Source organism: Pituophis catenifer, unplaced genomic scaffold (genome assembly GCF_029215685.1).
Source record: "Pituophis catenifer annectens isolate HBS135680 unplaced genomic scaffold, rPitCat1.0.hap2 SCAF_1, whole genome shotgun sequence".
Classification (NCBI taxonomy): Eukaryota; Metazoa; Chordata; class Lepidosauria; order Squamata; family Colubridae; genus Pituophis; species Pituophis catenifer.
In genome coordinates, this window is record NW_027256881.1 from 22,271,471 (window position 1) to 22,297,777 (window position 26,307).

At 41.1% G+C, this 26,307-nt stretch overlaps 1 protein-coding gene and 1 non-coding gene across 2 annotated transcripts; both read right to left on the reverse strand.

The window, feature by feature from the left end:
• Positions 1-686: 686 nt before the first annotated feature.
• On the reverse strand, positions 687-759 carry TRNAA-AGC (transfer RNA alanine (anticodon AGC)). The gene has a single exon. It is a non-coding gene; the product is annotated as a tRNA-Ala (tRNA).
• Positions 760-5,408: 4,649 nt separating this feature from the next.
• Positions 5,409-23,974, reverse strand: TMEM214 (transmembrane protein 214). The gene is made up of 17 exons (XM_070932172.1): positions 23,800-23,974; positions 22,642-22,847; positions 21,523-21,673; positions 20,313-20,447; positions 19,020-19,102; positions 18,666-18,771; positions 17,512-17,593; positions 16,814-16,915; positions 15,190-15,331; positions 12,429-12,520; positions 11,913-11,961; positions 11,215-11,328; positions 10,993-11,110; positions 10,773-10,869; positions 10,417-10,585; positions 9,544-9,695; positions 5,409-7,600 (listed from the first exon to the last, which is right to left on the reverse strand). The coding sequence occupies exons 1-17, from the start codon at positions 23,924-23,926 to the stop codon at positions 7,474-7,476; spliced, it is 2,052 nt and encodes a 683-aa protein (XP_070788273.1). The 5' UTR covers positions 23,927-23,974; the 3' UTR covers positions 5,409-7,473.
• Positions 23,975-26,307: the final 2,333 nt, after the last annotated feature.

Here is a 26,307-nt window from a genome sequence, read left to right on the forward strand (position 1 = left end):
CTGTCTTCTATCTGGCTTGTGAGGTGCTTTCAAGGAAGGCCCGATGGAACGGCGTCGGAAGGGGATTTCCGCTACTCCCAGCCCGCAGGGACCGCGGTGTGCAGAGTGGGAGATGATGCCAATGAAGTGAAAAAAATATTTCAGCGGCCGGGGCGACAGGCAAAACAGATCGAAGCAGTCGTCGGCCGGCCAAAAGCGTCCCCGTCGCAGCCTCAACAAAGCCGTTCGGTTGCTCCCCTCAGCGGCTCAGTTGCGTCCCGACTTCCATGGGAGGTGGGCGGAGAGTCCTAAAGGCCCCTGGCAGAGCGAGGTTTTGGCTTGAGCCAAAACAAGCCCCGAGGGATTGATTGACCTCCTGGATCGCTCAAGGAAGATGTCCAGGATTTTAAAAGTTGCCTCAGGCTGCAATCCTCCTCCTCCTCCTCTTTGCCTTCTGAAATGTCGCTCGTTCGTTGGAATCCCTCCCGTTCGGTGCGGTGGATGTGCCTTAGAGCTGATTGTTTCCATAGCCCTCCCATCCTCGTCCTCGAAAAGCGTTGTCCCTTTGGGAACAGGATCGGAGAACACAGTAAAAAGCTGTAATAAAAAAGATTTACACCATTAATAAGGGGGAAGACGTTGGCTCAAAACCTTGAGGCAATTTTTTTTTATGGGGATTTCCCTTTAGACAGCATCAAAATTGGAAGTGGAGGATGCGGGCATCGATCCCGCTACCTCTCGCATGCTAAGCGAGCGCTCTACCATTTGAGCTAATCCCCCTGTTGTTATAAGTCCCTTTTTCTCTTAGTAAGAAACTATAATCATGAAACACTTCCATTGTAAGGATTTTTTATATACATAATTCAGAATTATGGTTTGGTTTTTGGCAAGCTTTGTTCCTTTTTGGAGATCTATAATTAAGCTGCTCCAATTGGCGAAAAAGGAAGATATTGCCAATATTTGGAGTCTGGAGGGAGTAGCACAAATATTTCTCAAGTAAATGAGCCCAAACTCTTACATTTAGGAACAGTTGGACAAGGCTGCACACTGAGGTACCCAAACAAGAAACTGCTAGAACTCAAACTGTAAGACTACTTGCACCCAGAAAACCACAAAAGCAGTGGTGGGATTCAGCCAGTTCACACCACTTCGGGAGAACCGGTTGTTAACTTTCTGAGCAGTTTGGTGAACTGGTTGTTGGAAGAAATCATTAGGGCACAGAACCGGTTGTTAAATTATTTGAATCCCACCACTGCACAAAAGTAATGATCTGTGACAAAAAGATTGCACTTTGTGCACTGTTTGGGCTACAGTAGCTGACCTGCAAACCAGCTGAATAATTACTAGATGGCAGCAAAACAATATAGAAAAATGGTGCCATCCATCATTCATTCAGATTCCTGCAGTTCATACATAGCACAGTAGCTGTTGTCTGCTAGAATTGGGAGACGGATGGGACCAATTCTGGAAGGTGCTCAGACTAAAGGAAAAAATAGTCCAACCTATCAAAAGCAGTATTGTAAAAGACAGATTAGGATAGGACTGCAAGTTAAAATAGGCAGGAAAGTGGAAAGACAACACCTATCCACTCTAGATGAGTACAAATCAACGAAACCAGATGGATTACATTCCAGAGTGCTGAAGGAGCTAGCAGATGTGATCTTGGAACCACTGAACCATATCTTTCAAAGATCCTGGAGCACCAGGAAATTACCTAAGGACTGGAAAAGAGCTTGATGTGGTTCCCATCTTCAAAAAAGAGGAAAAAAGATAATCCAAAAAACTACAGACCAATCAGTCTGACATCAATACCTAGAAAAGTTAACCAAGCAAAAGAGCTGTAAACATCTAGAAACAATCAAATCTATTATAGAAGCCAGCATGGGTTTGTCAAAAACAAATCAGCCAGGCAAGCCTCATTGCATTCTTTGACAAAATGACTAAATTATTGAACCAGTGAAATGCTCTGGACATTGTGTACTTGGACTTTAGTAAGACATTTGACAGCGTAGACCATAACCTATTTCTTGGTAAGATAAAAAAATACAGGATAGACAGCATCATCACCAGATAGATTTGTAATTGGCTAATCAACCAGACTCAACATGTAATCCTCAAAGGAAATACATATACCTGGAGGGAAGCATGCGGTGACATTCTCCAAGGTCTTAGTCCAAATGATTTAGATGAGGTGAGAGAAGGGGAACTCATCAAATTTGTACACAACACCAAGCTTGGAGGGTGGGGTATAGCCAAAGATAGGCTCAAGGTCCAGAAGGATCTTGACAAACTTGAACATTGGGCTCTATCCAACAAAATGCAATTCAGTGATGAGAAAAGTAAGTTTTTAGGCAAGAAAAACCAAATGCACAGGTATAGAGAAAGTGGTACCTGACTTTATAGCAAACTGTGAGAGGGTTCTAAAAGTCCTAGTGGACAACCTTTTTAAGTATGAGTCAGCAATGTGTGCAGCAGCCAAAAAAGCCATGCAGTCCTAGGCTGCATCCAGAGGGGAATAGTATCAAGATCATGTGAATACCATTTTATATTGCTTTGGTAAGATCACACTTGGAATAGTACATCCAGTTCTGGTCCACACAATACAAAAAGATGTTGAGACTCTGGAAAGAGTCTAGAAAAGAGCAACAAATATGATTTAGGGACTGGAGGCTAAAATATATGAATCATTGTAGGAAGAGGGTATGACTATCTAACAAAGAGGACAAGAAGCGACAATAGCAGCCTTCCAATATTTGAGGGACTGTCACAGAGAAGAGGGGTCAACTTACTCCCCAAAACATCTGAGGGCAGGAGAACTAATGGATGGAGACTTATCAAGAAGAGATACAACCCAGAAGTAAGAGGAAATTTCCTGTCAGTGAGAACAATTAATCAGTGGAACAGCTTGCCTCCACAAGTGGGTGATCCATCACTGAAGATTTTAAAGAAAATTGGACAGCCATTTGTCCTGAATGGTATGGGGTTTCCTGGTCGAGCAGGGGCTAGGACTAGAAGATATCTAAGGTACCTTCCAGTAGTGTTATTCTGTTAAAGCAGGGGTGTCAAACTGGCGGGGCCAAATGCGTCACATGGTCACGCCCACCCCAGCTCCGTGAAGGGAAAAAATGTCGTGATATATCACATGATGGTAATGTGATGCCATGAGTTTGGCACCCGTGTGTTAAAGGTTCTAAAACGCACAACAGTATTTTGGTTCTCATGCACATGGATGCTACTGCAGGTCTCTCTTCCTCCAGCAAGAACAGCATTGAGATTTTTTTCTCCGTAAAATGTAAATTGCATAGCTCTGCAGAAAAGGGAGAAGTAAATAATGACCATAGGTCATGTCATCACTAGTAAAATGATGTCCTGCTCCAACTACAATGTTGAAGGACTGGATTATCCAAGAGAACATCCTAAAGGAAGAACAAGCTGGTTTTAGATCAGGTAGACCAATTCGTTTCAGACGGGTCACTTTTATGCATCTTTATTAATTTCAGGGTGGCTTCTGGTTCAGTATAGCAGAGTTTATTATGGTCCAAGTTGAATAACTCAACAATTGCTAAATGTTTTCTGCTATTTATTGCTGCCTGAGGGATCTTCCTTGCAGATCAGGACAGTTCTCCACTTAAAATACTGTATACTACTTCCAACTCTTGTTCAACTTCTATATTTTTGATCCAAGACAATGCACATTTGTGACCCTAAATTGACAAAAAGACATCTCCCAATTTTGCTATAGGGAGATGATCCTCTTAACTCTATTCTTAAGGCATGTCTGAAGAGGCATTCACTTTTTTGCTTCAACATTGCCAAGAGGAACAGATGATCAATTATCAAAAAGCCTCAAGATTTTTTTCTAAAAGACCCACAGCCCATAGGTGAACTATCAACAACTAAATAATATAGCACCTTCAAATATTTTGGGGTTGCATTTAAAGCAAGATGAGTCACTCGTGCAACTTATATTATAACTTATATGATGGCCGTGGCCAGGGGGACTTTTTATCAGGTCCGCCTGATTTGCCAGTTGCGTCCCTTTCTGGATCGGGACTCGTTAAATACGGTCACTCATGCTCTTGTTACTTCCCGCTTGGACTACTGCAATGCTCTCTACATGGGGCTCCCCTTGAGGAGCACCCAGAGGCTCCAGCTGGTCCAGAATGCGGCCGCGCGGGTGGTTATGGGAGCGACGTGGCGCTCCCATGTGACTCCCCTCCTGCGCGAGCTGCACTGGCTCCCGGTGGTCTTCCGGGTGCGCTTCAAGGTTTTGGTTACCACCTTTAGAGCGCTCCATGGCATCGGACCGGGGTATCTACGAGACTGCCTTCTGCTACCAATAGCCTCTCACCGACCAGTACCCTCCCATAGAGAGGGGCTCCTCAGGGTGCCGTCGGCCAAACAGTGTCGACTGGCGGCCCCCAGGGGGAGAGCCTTCTCTGTGGGGGCACCTACCATCTGGAACGAGCTCCCCCCAGAGATACGGAAGATCCCGGACCTGCGCACGTTTCGCCGTGCTCTCAAAACTTTTCTATTTCAGCAAGCTGGCCTGGCCTAACTCCCCATCTTTTAAATTTTTTAAATTTTTTAATTTGTGATTTTATAAATTGGGTGTTTTAATCTGTGTTTCGGCCGAAATATTTAATAATTTTAAGGGACTTTTTTAATATTTGGATTATCTGTATTTTATCTTGGCTGTTCACCGCCCTGAGTCCTTCGGGAGTAGGGCGGTATAGAAATTTGATTAATAAAATAATAAAAATAAAATATTGCCCATCTTACACAAGGAGTACCTCAGCCATTTTGTTATTTTATCATATGCTCAGTAGTTCTCTGTTGTCTACTGTCATCAAACTTTTCCAGGCCAAAGCTCTAGCCCAACTTCTAATTTAGACCAGCACTGGGCCAAATAGTAACTTCAGACCCACTAGAGATCAGAGTCATGGTTGCTGTTACATCTGGCACTCCTAAATTTGTTCTTAGGTTAACATTAATTCTTATCACAATAGAAACTACAGCATGGATACCAGCAATTAACTTCAATTAAACCTAACTTTTTTAGGTTGCCCCACCTCACTGAGCGATCATTTTCAATCCAGCAGGAAGGAGGCTGCTTAGCATTTTGCCGTCAACTCCCAGTTAATTTATGCACATTATATAAAGACCAGGCCAGAGAACCTATCTCATGCTGCTTCCTGGTTAGACCTGCACAGATTTTCCAGTTCTGTGGGAGCCCATCTATATTTATCAGTCCTAGTATTTATCTTTATGCATGTCTACTTTTTTCTTTTCCCCTTGAATGTGGATGGACCTTGGCAAAGACTTGCTGCAATGCCCTTTCTTCTGGGGATGATCATAGCCAGTACAACAATTCCTATAACTAGCTGCTTGTGCCTTGTGTATGGAAGAAATAAAATGAATAACACATGTGCTTTACACTGTAGCTTTTATTTGGCCCGATACCAGAATTTACCCTTTTCATAAGAATGTCAAGGCAGTGAGAAATTTTAATATAGACTTATAAGACATTTTGAAAGGGGCAGATGGCATAGACAAACATGAAAGCAAGTAATGTAACCAAATACACTGTCCTTTATTGTACATGACAAGAGCCTCACACAATTGTCATGACCAGGTCCACCATTATAAGCTTGCTGAGCTAAAGGGAGATAGGTGCTGCACAGGACTCACTTTTACAGCTGACTCACTTTTACGATTGAAGTATAAATGCACAACCAGCTTTTCTTTGTGCATCCCAGATATAAGGTATTTGATTACAGCTCCAGTCAACATATTTAGACTAGAAATATACAACCAATTGATTCATGGGTCTCAGAAACCTTGGGGATTGTAGTCCCTAAAACACATTAAAAATAATAAAGTTACTAAATATACGAGCTGACATATTAAGTATAGCTAAATAAAACCAGTGTCTTTGCCTTGGTGGCATCACTTCTTTGTCCTGGTCTGGAGTATTTTTTGGAACACCACTCAGGGTTCAAAGGCTTTGGCCCTTCATCCAAAAAAGATGCTCCTCTATTCTAGACAATGGGAAGTCTGTATCAGTACATCCAGAGGATAACCAGTTCAGGAAAGATATACTAACTGGTAGGTAGGAGCAACAGGCCAAAAAGAACCAATATCTAACCTATTATTTCCCCATTGCATACTTTCACACATACAGACATATCAAACCTCTCAGCTGAAAGAGCGTCAATGGCTCGTCAAGATATTTAGGGCAGAGTAGGGTGTATAGGATAGATCCTACTTCAAAGCTAAAATGGCATTTCCAAGCCACTGATTCAGGTGAAGAGACTACAGCAAAACAAAGCATTGGAGAAGGAGTGAGCATAACAAAATGCCACTCATAGACTGTCTGGGAGACTGACCTAGCTGATCAATTCCTTCTTTTTTTTAGTTTCAACTAAGACCAGGAGATGAGGAATATCTGGCCCTCAGCCTCCATACACCTCAGAATTCATACCTCAGTTTATTTATTTATTTATTTTATTGGTTCGATTTATATGCCGCCTTTTTCCGGAGGCTCAGGGCAGCTTACAGTTGAATGATTTACTGTACCTCATCCAGATTTCTTGCAAGAATAATCTGTCTTGTTTGGGAATGGGGATAGAGACACAAAGCCAGAAGTTAAGTGTTGTCAAAAGATAACAAATGGCCCGTCCATGTTCATCTCTAGGTCTACTACTAAAACTTCATCCATTTCAGACTGCTACACATTCTGAGAGGAATGTGGCTCCCAAGAGAAGAAAAGCCCCTCTCTCTCCACATCAGTAGATGTGTATTCCAAAGCGAAGTACCCATCCCAGTTTGCATAATCTGTTCCATTATACAGTAAGGCAAACACATTTTGGGGGAAAGGCCAGGACCCTTTGCTTTTGGTATAAAGAAATCAACATATTAATTGCTTTGAGAAGTGGTAATAGTACAACCTTGGGAAATGTACCAGAAATATCTCAGATCCAATAAAGATGGGAAGTAAACCAATAAGGTAGCATTCACTTTGAGAACCAGACTGTAGGACTGGCTCAAAACTTCAGGGGGCACATTTATGATAAAAGGTAAGAATAAAAGGAAGAGCTCCATATATAAAGTGGTAGGAAGTCACTGACCCAGCAACCAATTTATTTGAGATATTACTGAAATAGGAAGTGCTTTTCCAAAACCATTACTGGAATACACCTTGCTCTCTTAAAGATTGTTATTACCATTGTAGCCTGGGGCAGTCATATCAAGGAAACAGCCTGCCAACAGCTGCCTGGGAGCTCAGCTGAGAACAAGCCTGACAGCACAGCAAATTGGGAGCTTGGAGACATCTGGTCTGGGAAGCTCTGGGCTTCTGCAACAAGTCAAAGTTGTGCTGTTCTTTGTTTTGATGGTTAGACTAAAGAATAAGCAAATTGGTACATCCCGCTTTAGCCATCCAGAGAGCAATAGCCTAAATTTCATTTTCAGCTTCTGAGGCTAGGATCACTGCTAGTGCCTAGAGATGATGGAAACGGCCCAGTCCTTAATGGCCACAGTTGTATCCTGCAGGTATGTCCAAGAAGATTGGATGAGGTTGGTCAGATGAATTTTCAAGCAGGTCCAGGACCCTTCACCACTAGAAGAAGAAATAAAAAATGATTGGAGGCTACAGAGACATAGCATGAGCCATTCAAAGAACTGAGATAACTGCTGATATTGACTTAACTGAAAGTAAGGTGAAATTTAGATGCTCCATGAATTCCACAACCTGTATATTAGATTGCTGCAAGCATACAAAAACCCTATATTTTAAGATAGAGATGGGGAGCCTTCCTCAGAAATGTACACTTTGGTCCTGTCATCTTCTCAGTAGCCAGATTTTGTTCCACAACCCCTCCTAAAAGAAGGCATGACTCAGCCAAGATAATCCAGAATTACTATTTCCTATTGGAATACCTGCAATGACATTGTTTCTACCATGTGGTTTCCTTAACTTCTGACATAATTCGTATTCTTTTTATAATTGGAACAATGCTTCCACCTCTGCCTGAAGGAAAACTGGGTTCAATATTCTTAATATTGCCTGGAACACAGCAAGCATGGCTTGTTCCCTCCTTAGGGTGGAGAGTAAACCTGGGCCTCATATTTCAGTTAATGACTATTTTTGGTAACTTTTTTTAGTATAAGCAGCTGACTCTTCAGTTATACTTTACAGTTTTGGTTCCTCCAGATCAGAGGAAAGGATAAAATAGCTCTAGGCTTTCTTAAGTAATTTTTAAAGATTTTTAAAAATCACATCTTTATTATTTTTATAAATAATTCAAGGTGGCAAACATATCTAATATGTCTTCCTCTTATTTTCCCTATAACAACACTCCTGTAAAGTGAGTTGAGTCTGAGAGAGAGTGACTAGCCCAAAGTTACCCAGCTGGCTTTCATGCCTAAAATGGAATTAAAAGTCAGTCTCCTAGTTTTTAGTCTGGTGCTTTAACCACTGGACCAAACTGGCTCTCTAATAGTGATCTAAGTTTTGCCAGTTTAGGCAGAAAACACATCAAGCTCACTGCCAACCATCAAGAGAAAGAGCAATTTCTTTTTAACTGCCCCTAATGCTAATTAAACCTGAAATCAGAAAATCCTTCATTTCTAACAGCTATTCTGTACTATAATTAAAAGAAACATATTGTTACCTTAACCAGGGTGGGGGGCCGTGGGGGAGGTGGTAATCTGCAGACTTTTAGTTGACATTGGATTCCATCTCCCAACTGTTTTTACCATGAGCAATGTTGGTTAGGACTAATAAGTATTGAGAATTTAACATTTGGAGGACTATAAATTCACCCCCCTACTAAACAAAGTGAGATTATGTGCCCACAAGCCAATATGGAATGTCTGTGTACCATCCTGATAAATTAGCAGGCCAGAAGCTCAACTTTACTAATCCATATGGCTAAACAGATTGATGACACAGAGACAGAAAACAATGCAAATCTGTTTCTTTATGTTCTTTTTGCACCATTTATTCCTCTCATGACAAGGAAATTCCTCTCATGACAATGCAAAGAAAAACTGAAGGCCACCTCTAATAATTGCCATTCCAGAGAATTAAAATCAGCTTTTGAGGCCCTGCCCACACATCTCCAAACTTTGCCAACCCCTAGCCTTAGAAGCTAGGATACGTTAAATAATTAAACATGGGAATGTACAGGGTACCAGATTATTTTACTAAATCCACACTTTGTGTTCAAGTTCTGTAACAAGAAACTCATGAACCTGTGCACATTAAGTGCATTCAGAGTTCACTAGTCACCATCATATTATAGCTATAATCAATCTGCTGTTTCTCCTCAACTGCCCTTTTTTCAGTGCTTCTTTTGGGATACATTGAGGGTCTGTCTTGTGCATCACTAAGCAGATAGTCCTCTAATTGGGGATCCTCATAGTTCTCTTTCAGCATATGCATACAGACTTTAATATTCTTGTATTCCTATTTAGCTTTAGCAAACATATAATTAACCATGCCAAAGTGAATTAAATTCAGTTCTGCCCGGGGCCCAAAGACACGTAGGCAATACATACTTGCAGAAAGCTAACCACATTTTCCAGGCTCCGTCCAATGACACAGCAATATAGTCCACAGCAGGCAGAAAGCAGTTTCGCATGAGGAACAGCAGTAATTCTCTGAGGTACTCAACAGCATGCAGCACAGAATCTGGCAGCTGTGTCTGAAGCTACAGAGAAAATAAAGATGCTCAGTGGAGCCGTTTACAGGATAGGCTTCTAATCGACTAGCTCCTCACTGGTTTAACATGCTACTAAAATACTCATCACTTGGTAAGTTTGAAAATGACCATGTGCCAAGTTCCTATTGTTCAACAGGCTGCTCAAAGGCCATTGTTTAGATTTCTATGCCAATGACAAAGAGCAACCAACAACAGATGGTTATTGTGTCCAATATCCGTTGGCAGTATAACAATAAAATACAAATCAACCACAACCTAATGTCCACAAGAAGTGCTATACTATAAATTCCATCATTTTCAGTCAATATTATTAGCGGCCAACACTCTGGGGACATAAAACAGAGAAAGATATAACATAACATGCAAGTTATCCCATCCAGAGAGAGAGGAGGACAAAGACACCAACATTCCCTTCAAGACATTTCTTTGCAAAAGGAATGGAATCATGGAAGGTTGTAACTCCTCTCTGTCAGGAATAGGCATGACAACGGACTCTTCATTGCTGCCCCTGATGCTTCCTCTTTGTCTTCTATGTGGTTTTTGCCATTTGGTCTCTATGTGGTTTTTGTCGTTTTCCTTCCTAATTTCTGAAATCCTCGGTGCATCTGGACATTAAAAACTATACATTTCTCCCCCATTCTCAACTCCTAATTTTCAACTTCTGCCTAACAAAGCTTGGCTGTCCAGCCAAAAGCAGCAACATTCTTACCCATTCACTGAGCCTAAGGAGGTTGTTGCTGAGCCAGGCTAAATGAGCAGAGCACTTCCCAGAGATGTAGATAGCAGTTTCATTTGTCTTGGTCCAGGCCAGCTCCAAATTGGGTCCGAGCACTGTTGCCACTTGGGAGTAGTAGATTGGTATATTTGCTTCTAGCCAGCTGCAGGGAGATTAAGGGGGATGGAATGAGGTTTTGCCTTGAAAAAGAAATTCCTTCAAAGGCGTCACCCAGCCAGATGGAATCATCTCTCAATTGTCTGTGGTTCTGAATACAATACAGATCTCTCTTCTGGATGCTCTTTTAAAAAGTGCTCCCTTTGCTAAAACAGCTAAAACATATTACCAACCTGTAACCTTTTATAGAGAAATGGGAAACTTTGTCCCAGGCTTGCTCAGTTGCAGACAGGATGCCAGAAGAACGAAGGACATGTGCAGAGGCAGAAGCTGCAAAACAAAACAAAACAATGGACGAAAAATTTTCATTACAGTGAAGCCCATGTATTTTTCAATCTTATTATGGGGAGAAAAGAAGCACCATCTCACATGCCTCCAGAAACAAATCCTAACCTTGGAAGGAGCCATGAGTCTTGATATCATATGTCAGGAATCCAGCAGTAACTATCAGGAGGACTAAAATCAGCCATGGCCAACGAAACTCACTGGCTTTCATCTTGAGCAGCAGGTTCTAAAGAACAGAACCAAAGAAGCAGTGCTGTAAAGCAGAATGAAGCAAATAAGCATCCTATAGGTTTGCTAACTCGTGTGCCATTCCATAAGCAAATAAATTACCTTGCATGCAGCTCTACAAGCTGCTACATCCTGAACATTGTTTGGTCCTTTCATAGCCAGCTCTTCATTTATGACACTGAATGAATGAACTGTCTCCTGTAAAGATTTTCGCACCTAGGAAACAAAAAGTCCAGTAAAGTCCAGAAGCAATCAGTCCTCCCTTTGCCTAGCGTTTATTTGCTTTTTATAATATTTATTTTTATATTTTTTTTTAATGTCTGTTATTTTTATATCTGTTGCTGTCTTTGATTGTTATGCACCTCTCTGAGTCACCTTTGGTGAGATGGGAGGCTATATAAATTAGATAGATAATAAAGAAACAAACATGTATTTTCATTAAAGCTCATCTGCATAAAGCTTTCAAGATTCATCACTTTGTTTGATTTTAGTGTCTGTGAGTCACATTCACAAGTGGGCACAAACAGAATTCCTTCAGTTCAGTTCAGTCACAAACTATGGAGAATATATCTTTTCATTTTCTAATCTGTTTTAGCCATACGTAAAACACCATACTAAATTTTAGTATCTCAACAAATACTTCCTGGTATGTTAAAATAATAACTTCCTTTGCATTGAATCAATCTGCCCTTCAGGTGCACATATATATATTCTCTTGATATTTATTACGCTTCTCTGACTTTGCTTACTCAAGTCTCCCATGAAAAATCTATTCCTTGGGGGAAAAAAGAGACACAAACCTTTTTGGTAGTGTTGCCCCAGGTCTCCAAAAAGTGATTCAGGAGCAAGCTGAAAAAACGAAGCAAACATATTAACAGTGAGGTGTTTTAAAGAACTCTATCTCCTAAACTCAGATATTGGAACAGAAAAAGTGTGGAAACAGTGGAGGCCCATTTACAACTGTATATGAAAAGGAAGAACTTGCTATGCATCTTAACGAATGATTAAGTCAGCTAATAGCTGGCAGTTGCTTATCATACAATTTGATTTTATCTTGATTAATTTTGATTTTGTGGCACAGTGTTAAATCAACCCACCGTATTAATTTACATTGCAGTGTATTATCCTAATCCATTCAGCAAGCAGATCTAACAGTATTATGTGATAGGATTTTTCTATCTCCTCCCTGCCTCCCTCCCCACTGAATATGTGAATGATGAACCATTGTTTATTAGGGCAAATTAGCTTTATAACATGCAAAATACAACATGGCTGAATTGCTCATGTGATCAAAGTAGCACTTTTTTCATTCTTACCTTGACTGTGGGAGGTGTTTGATGTATAATTGTCTCCAGACACTGAAACTGAGAGGATCAAGATTGAGGCACTGGGTCAAACAGTTCAGAAGCTGCAGAAGGCAAATCAGAATAATTCTCAGAGAACTAAAAATTAGACACTGGACATTTCCAAACAGCAGTGATCAGTCATAATATTACAGGTTTCAAGACAGCAGATTTAATTTATCAAGTTTCTCCATTCAATGGAAAAAAACTTCCCTGCCTTTGGGACATTGAAAAAGACATGGGTATCTTAATGTTACTTCTTTGAATCAGGAGAACTCAGCTATGGAGTTTGTGCAGGCATCCTGCGATTTTTGCAGGCACCTCATTCTTACACATCTACTCTCTATGGAAATAAAAGGAGCAAAGCACAGAGCCATTTGATTTTACCAGTGAAAGAAAACAGTCATAGCTTGAAAAGAACAGCAAATACTTCACACCAAGAAAAGATGCTTGCCCCATGAACATCTCGAATTAAAAGATAGCCCTGAACTCTTAAGCCATAACCACTTGAGTAAATAAAACAGTCTGGCTGGAACAACTTGACTTCATTTAAGGTTAAGAGTCATTGACTGAGATGGGTGGCCATAGAAATTGAATGGAATGGAATGAATGAATGAATGAAACATTTCATATTATAAGCTTATCTTGAACTTCCCTGAGGTTCTTTCTGATTCAAAAGAGGGGATAACCATCTGTATGAATTTTAAAACCTGTAAAATCTACATTAAAATAAAATGATTTTTGATTAAAAATGAAAACCAGCGTAACATAGTAGTGAAGGTGTTTGAGCAGCAGCAGGGACAGCAAGATTCACTCACATCTATGAAAGCTTGCTAGGTGAATTTGGGCAAATATCGCAACCTAACCTATTTTGCAGGGGAAAAAATAGGGGAAACGTGTTACCTTGAGCTCCTGGATGAAAGGTGGGCTATAAAAATAAAAAAGAATTACATATTGTAGGCCAACTAAGACAGACACATCTTCAAAACCTTAAAAAGATGGGAATGGGGGACACTGTGCTGCAGTCAGGCTTCTCCTCTGTAAATCAGCCTCCTCCTTTCCAGATTATGATGAGAGAGGAGAAAAGGTCAACTTTGCAGACAGTTCGGTTAGAAAAGTCCTTGACTCAGCCCTCCCTCCCTTATCAACATCTATGTGAACCTGCTGGAGGGCAACTGCTTGTGTGGGATAATATATCTCCCTCTTTGGTTTGAGCATAAGATGAACTCCCTACCCTGGTGCTATCAGGATTGGAAAAGGAAAAAACAAACAAACACCACAAATCCAGTCTTAATCCCAGCAGGATGAAATGGCTGTTGATCTGGAAGGCCTTAAAAACATTTACCCAGATGTACAGAGTAAGGAAGATGATGTGGACTATTCTATTACTGGAGTGACGAGAGGTGAAAAATATTCTAAGTCACAAACAAAGCAGATAAAGAGTTCATAAGAAGTTCAGACAAAACAGTTCCCTAACTCACTGAAGTATGAGAAGAGGGAGGAGGTACAACACAACCAGACTTGCAAGATTCTGTTATTGTAGCCAATCTCAAGAAAAAATAGTTTTAACCATCCTGTGGAATTGATTTCTTGGTCTGGCCTACCTAGAGAAGCCGACAAAAGAGCGTATGGTTCTGATGTTTGCTTTGCTGTTGGATTGCTATCTTGGAATTATTTTTGTATTTGTTTTGATTACTTTTTTAGTATTTTGCTGTTTTTATTATTTTATTGCTCTGAACCACCCTGAGTTGATTTGAATGGGGTAATATACAAGAACTATTACCCAGGTAAAGAGGGCTGGTGTAAATCCAACTTTCACCAAGCAGTGGTCCAAGAAAATAAGGTTATTCCAGAGGGTTTCAACAGCAGAGTATTATTCCAGATACAGCTAAAGAACAAAAGTATGTAACCAGCAACACACATGAGAGCTAAGATCAACTGTGTTTGGCCTAGAATCATGGCTATTCTAAATCTAACACAGCATGTATGAGCTGCACCAGACAAACCAAGTTCAAAGTGGAATACTGAAATCACCTTGCCTTAATAGCTTGATTTGGTCAGCTCAGCTCAGCCAGGGAGTTTGCAAGACAGGGAAGTAGCTAGTATAGAAGTTACATTTCTATATTCATTATATTCCTTGTTACTATTTTCAAGGTCACAGATTGCATAAGGTTGAGCTTTGACAAAATTTCTGGAACCGATAATGTCATTCATATGGACTAAAATTAGATTGTCTCCATGCTCATTTACACTGCTGGATAGCATGTGTTATTTCATCTATTACCAAATCACAAATAATTTTAGTTTTGTTCTTTCCTGATTTACCAGATACATAAGCAGATCTAAACAATTACGATTAGTTACTCAGATACAGTTGATAGGGAAGCAGGGAGATATCAAATGTTAATAAAATACTCACCTTAATAGAACTAACATAATTGATTATCTAAATGATCAAGTCAACAATTCTGAACTTCCTAGTGAATATTCTGATTGGATTGGTTCTGCAGAAATAGCAGACTTCCTCTTTATAAGGCTCACTCTGTCATGGAAAAGATTGCCCCTTGTATGAAGAGATGTAACACTGAAGGGTTCAGGTTAACACGCTATTGTGCCCTAATTAATTGGGTGCCACTTTTTAATGCAGATTATTTGTTGGCTAAATGTTGCAGCCCATCAGACTGCTTAAGAACTATGTTTGTTCCTTCTGATCCTGTCCCCCTCCCAGCCTCACCTCTTTCTTCATGTCATGAGGACAGCTGGGCATGGTTCTGGAGAGGAAGGAAGGGAAATAAGTATGCAGGGAAGTTTCAGGATTAGCGCCAAAGGCCAACACTTTCAGGCGGGGATACAATTGCCGGAGCTGCTCCTGCAGACTGAAGAAAAAAGCAAATTATATCAGTCCAACCATGTCCCAAAATGAGAAAGGTGCATTACTGCTACAGACATGTTCCAAAGATACCAAGAAGAAAAACCAGATAATGGGCTTAAGGATGTTACAATGACTCTTCATTTGTTGCACCTTCCCCCGTTCATCAACCCTGCCAAAATTTTGTGCTCAACAATGGTGCAATCATTCCCTCACATGAAGGAATGTTGGAAAAATGCCATGGCCTCCATTCTTCTAAGGGAGTGTTTCTCAAACTTGGCAACTTTTAACAAATGTGGACTTCAGCTCCCAGTATTCCCTTAGCCAGCCATGTTAGCTGGGGAATTCCAGAAATACCCTTTTAAGGCTACAGAAATTGTGTTCAAGAGCAAGTGCTAGAGCACTGTGCTCCACTGTCTAAGGCATAGAAATACCTGTCAACAAACTAGTGCAATAGAAACAAGGGCAGGAAAAGGAGGGAGAAGAAAACAGGCAGGTGCTAAAGAACAAACGGAGTGACTGATGCTTCCTTTGCACCCCATTTTTAAAAATTCATATAAGAATAATGCAAGAAGAAACAAATGACTGTAAAAAGTACCGGGTTTGGTGGACTATAAAGTCACCAGTAATATATTGTAAGTTATTGGCACCTGACAACTCCTTCCACCTTTGTGCTTGTAATATTTTACAATTAAAAAAAAAAACCCTGAACAATAATACGCAAAATTTCTGTGTGTCAAAAACTGAAGCGGGAATAATTAATCTTGCTATGGAAAAACTATCAAAAAGAAAAAAACAGACACACGTGGCTGCAGAAAATGATGGGCGTGTGTCCTTTTTACTTTTTGTTACTTTTATTAATTACTTATTACTGCTGCATTTGAGCAAATATTGTGGCCTTTCTGCCTGTACTTCTACCTTACATTTACCATCTCCTCCTTTGGCTTTTTATCTAACAAGGGAACAACTTTCATTAAATAAATAATATAACATATCTGGTTGGCTGGCGCAATACATGCCTGCTCCTATATAGGACAAATGTTGTCCTGACCCAGAAATTATTTGCCCCAGTCCCATTTTTTCCCCCCGGCCCCACTGTTATCCCAAGAGCCTTGGTAGTACAGGGGTTTAAGGCACCCTGTTATTAAAAAAGCTGGTTATTAAGACCAGCTGCCTGCAATTACTGCAGGGTTCGAATCTCGCCAAGGCTCAAGGTTGACTCAGCCTTCCATCCTTTCTAAGGTAGGTGAAATGAGGACCCAGTTTGTGGGGGCAATAAGCTGACTTTGTATAAATATACAAAAAGGATGAAGGCTATTGCTGAGCACATTGTAAGCCGCCCTGAGTCTTCGGAGAAGGGCGGCATATAAATCAAATTAAAAAAAAAAAAAAAGTTCCTCCATCTATAAAAGAGGCATTCCCACAGCAATATTTTCTGAGACAGGAGAGGTGGATTGATTGCATATGATTCTCCTTTTGGCTGACATACCTGGAGGATAAAGAGTTGTTGGGCATGAACGCAAAATCCAAAAGAGGGAAGAAGTCTTTGGGCCCTAACATCCCAAACCCTTTTGTCAAATTAGGATGTATCCTGCCAAAGAGAAAGCATGGTTAGTCTGTCCTCAGATTCCTGGCTATCAACGTCAAGTGAATCTCATTCCAAATTCTTCTTCCACATCTAAATTCTCTCATGATCACAATTATTCCCAACAACATATACAGAAAGGCTTTAATAATCTGTAGATGAATTATCAGAGCTTTTAGTACTGGACTCCTTCCTTTTGCATCACAAAGATTCACTTCTATCTATGAAATCTGTCCCAGCCCTCCTAGTACAGGAGTAAGACTTAACTCCCTATAGAGCAAGAGATGACAGCCATTTAAGCTGTGACAAAACAGACAAAACATGGCGGAAAAAGAAACAAGTGGACCGTAACTGATAAAAGCTCAAACACACACTATTTTAAATCTGTATTTGAGATTAAAAAAAGGAAAGGAAACATGGACTAACAGTTCTTCAGTTATTTTGCTGTTTGCAAAGCCTCTTGGAAAGTTAAACTGATTTATGAATTATAGTCTACCCTTTTAGGGTACTGATGGTAAACGGAAGGGTTAAAAACCTGATGGCAAAGTCAACATGCACAAATGTTTCCCAATAACAGCACTCCCCATTACACATGAACTCACATCAGCAGCCGATCCAAGTAACTGATGGCATATGGAGAGAGAGATTTGATGCCCAGAACCGGAAGCATGATGCCAAGCCACACTAGGAAAAGAAGGGACATAACAGTACTTTTTGGGGGAGGGAGGGGGAGAAACATGCTGCACTCATAACTTTCCATTCCTCCACGAAGGAATTCAGCACTGTCCACTGAAAAACAGTGGGATGTGCCTAAGCAATTTCCCTCCCGGGTATAGACTAATTCTGTTTCCAAAGACAGCTGCTTCATCCACATTCAGCAGGTTACTTGCCAAAGAAAGAGGCTGAACATAAAGAGAATCTTATCACCAACACTGACATTCTCTAAATTCCGCTGATGTTACCTAGCCTGGTAATGAAACATTCAGAAACCAACCTACAAGCTCAGAGAACGAACCTCCACTTTCAGGGTCTTATCACTTGCCGGGAACAACTTTGCTCTTCCCACTTCTCCTGCTGGGCGTAAGGCTCCCCTAAGAACATAGGCAAGCATAATTCTAAAAGTTACAGATTTAAGCTGCTTGACCTGCCTTTAAACAGCTGTTATTGAGGTACCAACTTTTCCCGTGTTTTTTCCCTGTGAAAGCTGAAAGTGGAGCATAGCGCTATTTCAGCAGAGGCACTTGAAGTACCTATTTTTGAAGGAGTTAGCACAGGGATGAGACTCAACCGGCCAAAGTTATGGTACACTCAAAACTTTCCCACATTTATTCTAATGTATGAGAAACTTCAATAGGATTGTCCCACTCAATGTGTGGGAAGATGTTTATGAACATGAAGAATACTTCTTTGGAGGACTATAAACTCAGCTATTTATTAGATTCCTTTTTGGATGTTACTTACAAAACAAGTTTAGCTAGTTTGAAAATCTTTTTTTCTTTACTCTGAATTAAGCATGCAAAATTCCTCAAGTTTCATTCCCCGACTCTTTTTGAATGGTCAATTTTGCTTTTTATTATTTCGGTTGACATTAGGTACTTTTAAGAATGTGTAGGCAAGTAGGATTTTCATTAATACATAAATGCAAGTGGTAAAATAATGGCATATGAAAAATATTAAAACTTTAAAGGTTGCCATGAATTTCAGGGCATTAAAAAGCAAACATTCCCAATGAACATAAAAATCCTGTTGTTCTCACCTTTAAGCCCTTCTGTAAGGTCAGCAAAACCAGCTTGCCCCAAGGCCCACATAATGGTGAGACATTTGGCTGGTCGATTCTGGTGGGATCTCAACAGCTCAAGATACTGAAACAGAAAAGGCAAAGGCAGTTTATTGTAACCTTCGTAGCAAGAAAGAACGCAAAGCATTCTGCCTCACAGGGCTCCTTGCTAACTGATCTCATCCAACATGGCATCCTCAGACATAAAACGGTTAGTTCATTTGGCATTCCATGGACCACAGTGCAATTAGTTTTCCAATATTCAATTTTACAAAGATGATCTTGAATATGTTACAACTTCTTTTTAGAAAAGTAGACCCCCTGTCAACTTACCTTGCTCAAGTTTGCTGTAGCAACTTTAGGTTTGTCCAGTAATATAGCCTGTATGCAGATCCTATAGCTGTGCAGTGACTCCCCTGAAAGGTAAGGCGATTAGGTTACTGCCATATAAGTTATATTAATTTGGGACATCAAGTCCTAATAGCCCATGCTGAGTCTTGCATAAAAAAAATCTGTCTGAATTTGGGATGTGAATCTTGCTTTCCTAATATGTGAAATGTGCTATTTCTGCCAATCGCTCTTCCTCCATTAATTTGTCATAAAAATAGTGAAATCTTATTTAACAAAATAACAGAGTTGGAAGGGACCTTGGAGGTCTTATAGTCCAACCTCCTGTTCAGCCAGAAGATCTATACCATTTCAGACAATGGTTGTTCAATCTCCTCTTAAAAACCTCCAGTGATGGAGCACTGACAATTTCTGGAGGCAAGCTGTTCTACTGATTAATTGTTTTTACTGTCAGAAAATTTCTCCTTATTTCTAGATTAGTTCTCTCCTTGATTAGTTTCCATCCCTTGCTTCTTGTCCTACCTTCAAGTGCTTTTGAAAATAGTTTTGACTCCTTCTTCTTTGTGGCAGCCCCTCCAATACTGTAACATTGCTACCATGTCACACCTAGTCCTTCTTTTCATTAAACTAGACATATCCTTTAACTGTTCTTCATATATTTTAGCCTCCAATCCCCTAATAATCTTTGTTGCTCTTCTCTGTACTTTTTCTAGAGTCTCAATATTTTCTATGTATCATGGTGACCAAAACTGGATGCAATTCCAAGTGTGGTCTTACTAAGGCATTATAAAACGGTACTAATACTTCACATGATCTTGATTCTATCCCTCTATTAATGCAGCCTAGGACTGTAATAGCTTTTTTGGCAGCTGCAGTACACTGCTGGCTGATATTTAAATTATTGTTTACTAGGCACCTCCTATTCTATACCATAATATATAATATTGGTTGTTCTTACCTAAGTGTAAAACCGTACTTTTCTTACCACTGAATTTATTTTGTTATAGGGCCCAGATCATCCTTTAAATTAAATTAAGGGTCCACTGTGCCCTTTCCTCCTCCATTAATTCTTTGTTAGGAAGTTAACTTTATGCTTCTATTTCTTTTACAACTGATTCTCAAAATGCAAAGTTCTTGAAGAAATGACCTGCCTCCCATTAGCTACATGTAAAAGAAACCATCATCCTGTTCTTAATCTTGCTTAGTGTCCTCTGCCTACATGGCAGCAGCTTTGATTCCAAGATATATTAGCTGATCCATACTTTACTCTTATCTTACCAGGAGTTTTGTCCAACTCTTGCAACATTGTGTAAATACAATGGTCCAAGAAAAGCTCCAGGACACCTCCAGCTTTCAACAGTAGGGACTTGATAATGCTCCTTAGTTCTTTATTCACCAGACAGTAGGGATAGTCTGCAGCCAAAAATATAAATAGCAAGATCAAGATTTTAGTCAGCATCCATTTGGTCAGAGCACTGCTACCACCACATTTCCATACATCTGCTTAAAACAAGCATCCGAGGTGGGGTATGATCAGGAGGCCACTTCTGAAAAAGAGCAGCACATCCCTGAGCGTGCTAGGACGTTATAATACAGATTATTACAGTAGAACCTGTGAGTATAGTTGCTATTTCAGCAGGATCATACCACAAGTCGAGGAAAGAGGCCTAAACGAAAGTTGTGCAATATTTTCACTTCAACGACAAAAGATGTTCAATTACAGCAGATGCCCTTACCCCCTAAAATAATGTATCTGTGGGGCCTCTTCCAAATTAAAACTGCCAGTATGCACTCTGAAAGTGCTTCCATTTAATCTCACTTTTTTCCTCTTTGAAGGGTAGCTCCTCCTGGGTTTTTTGGGGGTAAAGCTGGCACTCAGGCTGCCCAGAGTGGGCATGCAGATTTATCATTGGAACCACATTAAACAGCCCTAGGAACAGCTCTCTTGAAAGAAGATAAAACCTGGAAGAATGCCTTGATCCTGGGCAAGTCACCTTGCATAGCGCTCAAAGGCAGGTTTGAGGCCACTGCATGAGCTGTTGCTGCGAGTGCAAAGACCACTAACATATCCCAGGGTTTTGATCTCAGATATCACAGCCCCAGCAGTTCATCATAAACAGCACATATGTAGGCAGAGTGAACCAAGTGGCGTTCCCCCATCCAACTCCCCTTTCCTCCCCAATTTGAAAACCTCTGTGTTCCACTTTCCTCTATATACCTCTAGGCAAAATAATTCAATTGCAAGTATACTAAGGCATTAACTATTATGGCCATGCTGTCCTTTTAAGAGCTGGAGAGCCAAACAAAGCTGATGAAAGATAATTCTATATGGCCTAAAGTAATCTGACTGAATAAAGGAATAGCTCCCAGAAAGGGCAACCTCAAGTAGGACAATTTAAATGGCTACCTCTAGTACATGCATGCTTATTCTAATAACAGTAATCCCATTCTTGAATGACAGCAACATTATCCCCTTGGTGCTACCAACCATGAGGGTGCTGACTGAGGGTGGGCTCACTCTTCATGGCCTGCAGCTTGTAGTTCAAATATCCAGCTAGATCTTTTACCCACACGGAAGGGTTCTCTGGGAACAAGTTCAAACTTTTATCAAGCTCTCTCTGGAGTTCTGATAAATCCAGCTGGAATTTAAAAGAAAAAGGTACAGTGAAGAACTGGAAAGGGGAGAACTGTCAACCTAATCTCAGCCTCATTTGCAGATCGGGTGGGAGCTAAAATTATAATGCAAGCTGGCAGCAACTAGAATTGCTTTATGGAATGAGAACTATATGTGACCTTTGAATATTATCGGGAGGTGATAATTAAAAAAAGTCAGGGCAAGAACAAAAACTAAACTTAACCCTATTTGTCATATTTATACTGCAGCCTATCTCACAAACAACTGACTCTGGGTGAAGTAAAACAAAGCTAAAAAAAGATACCTATGAATATTTACAATATTATTAAAAGCTCTGAATTATAACAAGCATAAAGCTAAAAGAAAAAGAATTGGACAAAGAACAATTTGTATATATTATTATAACAAGATTAATTATGATTTCCTTTCATGTGATAAATAATAATATTCTTTGGTCCTAATTATACATAACAGTTTGGTATCAACTTTTCAAACAGCTGTGGGGCATGCAAGCGATACAGCTCTTAAATATGTAACCTACTCCAGGGAGAAATAAGGGGAGTTTAAAGTGAGACTGAGTTTGAGAATGGATTCTTCTGAAAACAACAAGATAAATACACCCAATGTTACAGTTTTCCTAAATAAATAACATTTGTCTGAGAAAGAAAAGTCGCTACAAAGTACTGGTAACCATACAGTGACTCCAGATAAAAATTTACCTTCCCTCTGCAGAAAAAGAACGATGTTAAGTTCAACTTAAATTGCACAACAAATAATTGCATTCAATAATTCTTGGGTCAACTACTGTTCTTTCTACCGTACATAGTTGCAATTAAAGACTTGTAGATAATAACATTACTAGATAAAGAATAAACTTTCAGTACATTACCTTCTCTGTTTCAGAGGTAACCTCTAATTTGCAATATAATACAAAGATACAAAAGAGACAATTTTGGGGAAAATGATACTGACTGCTTTCAATGCATCCTCCAGAGTCCGGTTTTTGATTTGCTTGTTCTGTCCACTATCTCCAGTTGTCCCTTTCTTAGCATTTTTTCCAGGGTTTTGCTTTTTCTGCTGCTGGCGTCCAGGTGGTGGAGGTACCTGTTCTTTATTCTGCTTCTTTGTTGATTTCTCAAAGCCAAGTTCAAAGAGAGTTTCTGAAGTGGCAAGAGGAACTATGAGAATAGAAGAGAGACATGTGAAGCCTGACTACTGAAATGGCCTGTGTTGATACAACACATTTAACAAGTTACAGAATTAACCCACTTTCTAGATTTACACACAATACATTTTTAAAAATGAACTAGTCATAAACTAAGCCACAAAGTGGGACCTAATGTTAACTAACTTTGTATGTAATCTAAAAACTTTTCTCCAATGACTTATCTAATTTAATAAATGCATGATGTACATGGCTAAAAAATAAAACTGCATAAAATAAATTAGCATCATTAAAAGACCCAGCTTTTGAAAAAAAAGTGCTTTTGTTACAGAGCAATGTTTCTTCTTGTATATTACACGCTCCTACAGATCCCAGAATATCTCACCATTGGGCTCAACAGTAGAAAGAACAAATCTGTAAAAAAAAAGTATAGCCAATTTTAAACAGAGGGGAAATGCTTCTGAACATCCAACTAGAGATCCGATGTTTCAGAGTCACGTGCCATCAAGACCCACACTATGAGAGGGGAGGAGTGGTCTCCTGCGTGAGCAGGGGGTTGGGCTAGATGACCTCCAAGGTCCCTTCCAACTCTATTACTGTTACAGTCACTTGGTAACTGGAAGGGTCTCTAGATCTCCGCTGGCTTCCCTGCCTTTCCAGGCCTCCCCGTCCGTTCGGTGGCAGGGAATCTGTTCCAGGGAGGGCTGGGCTTAAAACCCCGAAGCAGAAAAGCCACGGGAAAAGCATAACGTGTGTTCCAGCACGTGGCCAGACTCCTTTCTGCCAACTGACAAGTCCTTCCCTTGTCTGCCACCTCGGGAGGGAAAAAAAATCCCCTAAAAACGGAGGTCTATGTAACCGGCGCAGGTAGTCGACCCCGCCTGCCTGCCTTCCTTCTTTCCACTTGCACGGTAGGCTACCGCTGCATATGGAGGCTCAACTGTGTATCTGTGCTCCTCACTCACTGGGCGAGGTCAGACCGCGTCCTCCGTTGGCGTCTCCAAGCGCCTTTCGCCCCATTGAGCCGCCGCCGCCGGCCGCTCCCCTGCGGGAAGGCTTCCGCACCACCTCCCAACGTGCCGTCGCAGCCATCAGCCTTCCCTGGCCCGCTTCCTACGCCTTCGCCTCCTTCGGTCATCGACGCGCGCGCGCGCCCGCGTGAGGGAGGGAGGAAAAAACGGGCCCGCGCGCTGACTTTCCTCCCTCGCGCAATTACGGCCCCGCCCCCCTTCGGCTTCCAGGCCGCGCTCATTGGGCGAGACGCCCCTTCCGCGCGACTCCGCGGCGAACGTTGCTTCTGCCACGTTCCTAAAGCTCGCCCGCCTCCCCGGGACGTGACACACGAGCGCCGCCCCTCCTTCCCAGTTTGGACCGAGGAACGCGAAGCCTGTTCCTTGTTTTTTGGAGTCACTCGCCACGCCGTCGAATTGGAGAGGGGTGGGGGCGCGACTTTGATGGAGCAGAGGGTGGCCGGCTACTTAATAGCGTCTTGTCTCGGCAGTCGAGAGAATTCAGCTACAGCAGGGGTCTCCAACCTTGGCAACTTTAAGCCTGGCGGACTTCAACTCCCAGAATTCCCCAGCCAGCAAAGCTGGCTGGGGAATTCTGGGAGTTGAAGTCCGCCAGGCTTAAAGTTGCCAAGGTTGGAGACCCCTGAGCTAGAGAAAAATCGCTTTGGAGACGCCTGAAAAACTGGATTTGGACTCGGATCAACACGGTTCTGCCTACATCCCTGCGGAAGACCCAAGAAACAACCGAGCCGTTCTTGTTCATTGGCCTGTTGTGGCACAGAGCTACATCGCCTCTGAATAAAGAACTGTCGGCCTTGATTTTCATGCCAAACAGCCCCTGGTGGAGGAACGTTCGTTCATTTGTTTGATGCCTTGTACAAATTTGACACGGTGGCTCAGGGGCTAAGACGCTGAGCTTGTCAATCGAAAGGTCGGCAGTTCAGCGGTTTGAATCCCTAGTGCCGCGTAATGGGGTGAGCTCCCGTTACTTGTCCCAGCTTCTGCCAACCTAGCAGTTCGAAAGCATGTAAAAAATGCAAGTAGAAAAATAGGGACCACCTTTGGTGGGAAGGTAACAGCATTCCGTGCGCCTTTGGCGTTTAGTCATGCCAGCGACATGACCACGGAGACGTCTTCGGACAGTGGCTTTGAAATGGAGATGAGCACCACCTCCTAGAGTTGGGAACAACTAGCACATATCTGAGAGAGAAACCTTTACCTTTACATCATTCATTGTCATGTCTATGGAGATTCTCAGTCATCCAAGGTGCTTTTTTTCCAAGAGGCAACTGGACTTTCTGGTTTTTCTTTGAAGACGTTTCGCTTCTCATCCAAGAAGCTTCTTCGGGTTCAACTGGATGGTGGGGGGAATGGAAGTCAGAGCTGAAGAAGCTTCTTGGATGAGAAAGTCCAGTTGCTTCTTGAAAAAAGCACCTTTGGGATATTCATTGTCACATATTTATGAGGCGCATATTGGAGGGAGCGACCCTTTGAGAGCTGTATGCAATGAAATTTCATTTTAATGTTTGATTAGTGTACATTCAAAGTGACAAAGTTATTCTAAGTATAAGATTACTCTAAGTTCTATTCTTTTTACAAAAGGCTGGATGTGAAACAAGACTTGCTCCCTTGGGCCAATCTCCCGTGTTGTTTGTTGTGCAGTTGCTAAGACGTGTCAGACTCCGTGACGATGGGTCATTGCATTCCAGGCCTCCCCGTCCTCCACTATTCTCCAGGAGTTTGCCAAAATTACATTAATTGCATCGATAACACTATCTAACCCTCTCATTCTCTGTAGGCCGCTTCTCCTTTCTGCCTTCCATCTTTCCCAACATCAGGGTCTTTTCCAATGAGTCCTCTCTTCTCATTGGGTGGCCAAAGTATTTGAGCTTCAGCTTCGGTATCTCTCCTTCCAAACAATGGCCAGGGTTGAATTCTTTTAGCACTGTGCATAAATAAGTAAAGTGGACTAGCAAGGAGGCCTAAAGAAGGGTGCATTAAAAAGTTTCTATGGATGATACTTATTTGGCTTGACTCTAAAATCGTTGCAGCTTACCACTTTCTTCTATAATGGATTCCAACTCGCAGAATTACAATTTGGTTCAGCAAAACTGTGTTGAGACTTGTGGTTAATTAGTCAAGAGATAGCCCTCACTGGGGAAGAATACACTCCAGAGATGTATTGGAAGTCTCAAAGCAGTGTATGTGCAATAGTGTACTTGTGTATTATCCAAGATCTCTCTACATCTCAGATTAATAATATGCAAATCTCATGAATAACAACTGCTGTATTTTATCCTTACTCTCCCTGAATTGATTTAAATTATTTTTAAAGCAAGCCATTGCTCCAGCTTCTAATAGCAAATTCCAGCTCAGTTGAGCTCTATATAAAATGCCTTGTCTTAACTTCCACCACTGAGTTTCATTCAATCATGCTGCATTTAAGGATTTATGAAAGGGAAA